We start from the raw sequence: 2,808 nt of genomic DNA, 5'->3' as shown, positions 1-2,808 counted from the left end.
ACCGGGAGGCCACCAATCAAACAAATCAAGGGCCTCCTCCGCTCTAGGGGCCCTGCTCCTCCCCATCATCGACATCCACACACGTGGCAACATGCTGGTTTCTCTTCGGGGCAAGCAGGCTCTGGCGCGTGCGTGGGATGGCGGCCGCCGTTGGTGGTGCCGTTACTGTTGTTGTTACTGTACTAGATGTGGTTGTTCCACGGAGCATGGAAGATGGGTCTGAAGGAGCCTTTTGGAAGGGTTTTTGAGGGGGAGGGGGAGGAGATGGTGCTGGTGCTGATTGACTGGCTTTTTCAGTTATAATTGGTTGCGAGATGTGGATGGGGAGGGAATCGGATCGCTGTATTGTTGGTTTTGAAGGGTTTATTTGTGGTTCTGGTGGTGTGGGATGGGAGGTAAGTTTTGTTTGTATTGAAGATGGGGGTATACCGGAGTGACTGATGATAGAAGGTTGGTTGGGGGATTGAGGACTCTCATGGGATTTTGGGGGAGGGTTTTCTATGTTGCACGCCATGGTAGTGGTTTGTGGGGCTTGAGCTACTGGGCTTGGAGCAACCTCCTTCTGCGACTTTATGGTTGTGATGGGGGGTGCATCGTTGCTGTTTTTCTGGAAGAACTGGTTTATGGGTTTGGTCTTTTGTGAAGATGGCGGAGGTTCGGCTTCTTGGATGGCACGTAGTGTTGACGTTGATGGTATGAAATGAAGAGTACTATTTATATCAGTTGAGGTGGGAGCTGGTGATTTGAAAGCGGGACAGACAGGAGGGATATTTTCGATTTCAGCGGCTGGGTTTTCAATGGGCAACGGACTGCTGTCTCTTTGCGTTCGTACGCTACTGTTCTGCTTCTCTCTTGAGTTTTGTTGAGACCTGGGTGTGGGGCGGTGCCTGGCCTGTGCGGCGAGTAAATCCTTGTACATCAGTTTCTTTCGAGGCTTTTCGATGGCCATCCTGAGAATATTGACAGATCCAGGAGAGTTACCGAAATCGATGATGGTTTGCGATTTCGATCTGTCCCCCTTGTTCGTTATTTTGGGGATGTCGTTTGACGACGATTTGGACGAAGTGGAAACGCTGTTACGCACCAGATCCCTGGCTGGCTGAAACGCTGACACAGAGGAGTGCGAGCCGGAGTCACAAAGTAGATTCTGCCATGATGATCTATCAACATCCCATCCCTGTTCACGGTTATCTACTCTCCGCCTCTTTGGGGCGCGTTCCGTATTCGCCGTATCAGCACCATTATTGTCGGGACGAATGGCACGATGCCGCTCCTCATAGGGTGACTTCGAGGGCAATGCAGCCCTTCCAATTCGCGCCCGCCCAATACCTAACAGCTCGTTCAGTGACTTCAGTCGTCCCGACGAGTTCGGAGCCACAATGTTACCATGAGCAGAAAGTGCTGGGCGAGACGAGGCGTCTGGCGAGAACGCCTTTGTGGGAGAGGAGGTGACCGCATGTTTCCTCTTCTCCAACAGCTCCGTCAAGTCTGTCAGGGTCTGCTCCACACACTCGCCCACCTGCACAAGCACTCCTTGCTCCAGCTCCAATTCATCACCGTCATGAAGCCCCTCCCCGTCGCGCCAATGTAGATCTCCGATAAAATTACTCTGGATATCGTAGACCATGATCCGCTTGTTGAAGGAATGATAGCGGAGGATGCCATCATCCCATCGTTTCGCTTTGCGTCGGATATCGGGGGAGAAGAGGCAACGGAACTTGCTGACGGGGGCTGAGGTTTGAGGGGTGGTCGTTGTGGCGGAGGAATTCATGATGACGGGGGGGGGGGGGGGAAAGAATGGACACATCCTCTGAGGGACAGACTCGGGACAGAGCCACGACTGTAGTCCAGCTGGATCTGGGCTGGGGTTTGGCTTAATGTCCTTCTCCACCGAATGCAGTCCGTCCCCATGTCTCCATCAGCCCATTTCACAAGTTGAGTGCGATGGCTGTAGGCTCGATTCCTCGGTTGCTGGTTCTTGGATATGTCGAGAACAGGAAACCGGGAAGACGTGACGGTGCTGACTCAGCAGGGTTGAATGAGCAAATCTAGGCCTTCTGGTAGGGAGTCCAGATGTACTGGTACCTGGAATAAACGGGCGTGCTCAACGAAATGAAAGTACCAGTACCCGGATGAAGGTATATTTCCGAGCCATTGGGCCTTGTAGGTATCCTCCTGTACATGGAGCACACACCGTAGGCTGGGAAGGCATGTATGTACTGGTATCAATGGCCATCGGACATCTCACGGAGATAAACCAAGCCCGAATATCTATTTTGTCTCCAGATGTATAGTTACAGGTTATATATATTAACTACTACGTAGTTAAATTCAATAACTTAGCTGACTAACAATGTTCAACGTCTGTCCCACCGATCGCCAGCCCAGGCCCCAGGCCTTGCCAAGGTTCCGCCGCTGTTGCGTGTCGTCTCCTGGGATGGCGCTGATGATTCCTCTCATTGCGGCTCGCGGGGTGCTGGAGTTCGATTTCTACGGCTGATGCTCGATGCTCTCCGGTCTCGCGTCTCGCGTCTCTCCGTCTTCTGTCACTCGTTCTCGTTCTGGTTCTCCCTCTGGTTCTCCCTCTGGTTCTCCCTCTCCCTCTCCAGTGCCCAGTTGTCACTGTCCCCCAGCGCTGAAACAGAGAGACCCGGCTGCAGGGATCTGCAATTGGTGACGCAGCCTGTTGCAAGCCTGTTGCACCCACTTCAACTGCTCCACGTTCAAACCTTCCTCCTTCCTCCTTCCTCCCACCCCTCCTCCTCTCCTCAAGACTCAGCTTGCATTCCTATACATGCACATTTTGTG

The 2,808-nt window shown here is 53.0% G+C and overlaps 2 protein-coding genes across 2 annotated transcripts; one reads left to right on the top strand and one right to left on the bottom strand.

Annotated features, from left to right (window-relative positions):
• Window positions 1–473: 473 nt before the first annotated feature.
• Window positions 474–1,771, bottom strand: HCAG_02937 (predicted protein; the record flags this gene model as incomplete). The annotated part of the gene is made up of 2 exons (XM_001542716.1): window positions 474–710; window positions 833–1,771. The coding sequence occupies 2 exons, from the start codon at window positions 1,769–1,771 to the stop codon at window positions 474–476; spliced, it is 1,176 nt and encodes a 391-aa protein (XP_001542766.1).
• A 106-nt stretch (window positions 1,772–1,877) lies between these two features.
• On the top strand, window positions 1,878–2,500 carry HCAG_02936 (predicted protein; the record flags this gene model as incomplete). Its single annotated transcript, XM_001542715.1, has 3 exons — window positions 1,878–1,899; window positions 2,053–2,212; window positions 2,389–2,500. The coding sequence occupies 3 exons, from the start codon at window positions 1,878–1,880 to the stop codon at window positions 2,498–2,500; spliced, it is 294 nt and encodes a 97-aa protein (XP_001542765.1).
• Between the last annotated feature and the right edge of the window lie 308 nt (window positions 2,501–2,808).

Source organism: Histoplasma capsulatum, genomic scaffold, assembly GCF_000149585.1.
Source record: "Histoplasma capsulatum NAm1 scaffold_2 genomic scaffold, whole genome shotgun sequence".
NCBI classification, from domain to species: domain Eukaryota; kingdom Fungi; phylum Ascomycota; class Eurotiomycetes; order Onygenales; family Ajellomycetaceae; genus Histoplasma; species Histoplasma mississippiense.
The sequence above is the reverse complement of the archived record's forward strand: the minus strand, read 5'-3'. Positions and strand labels throughout refer to the sequence as shown.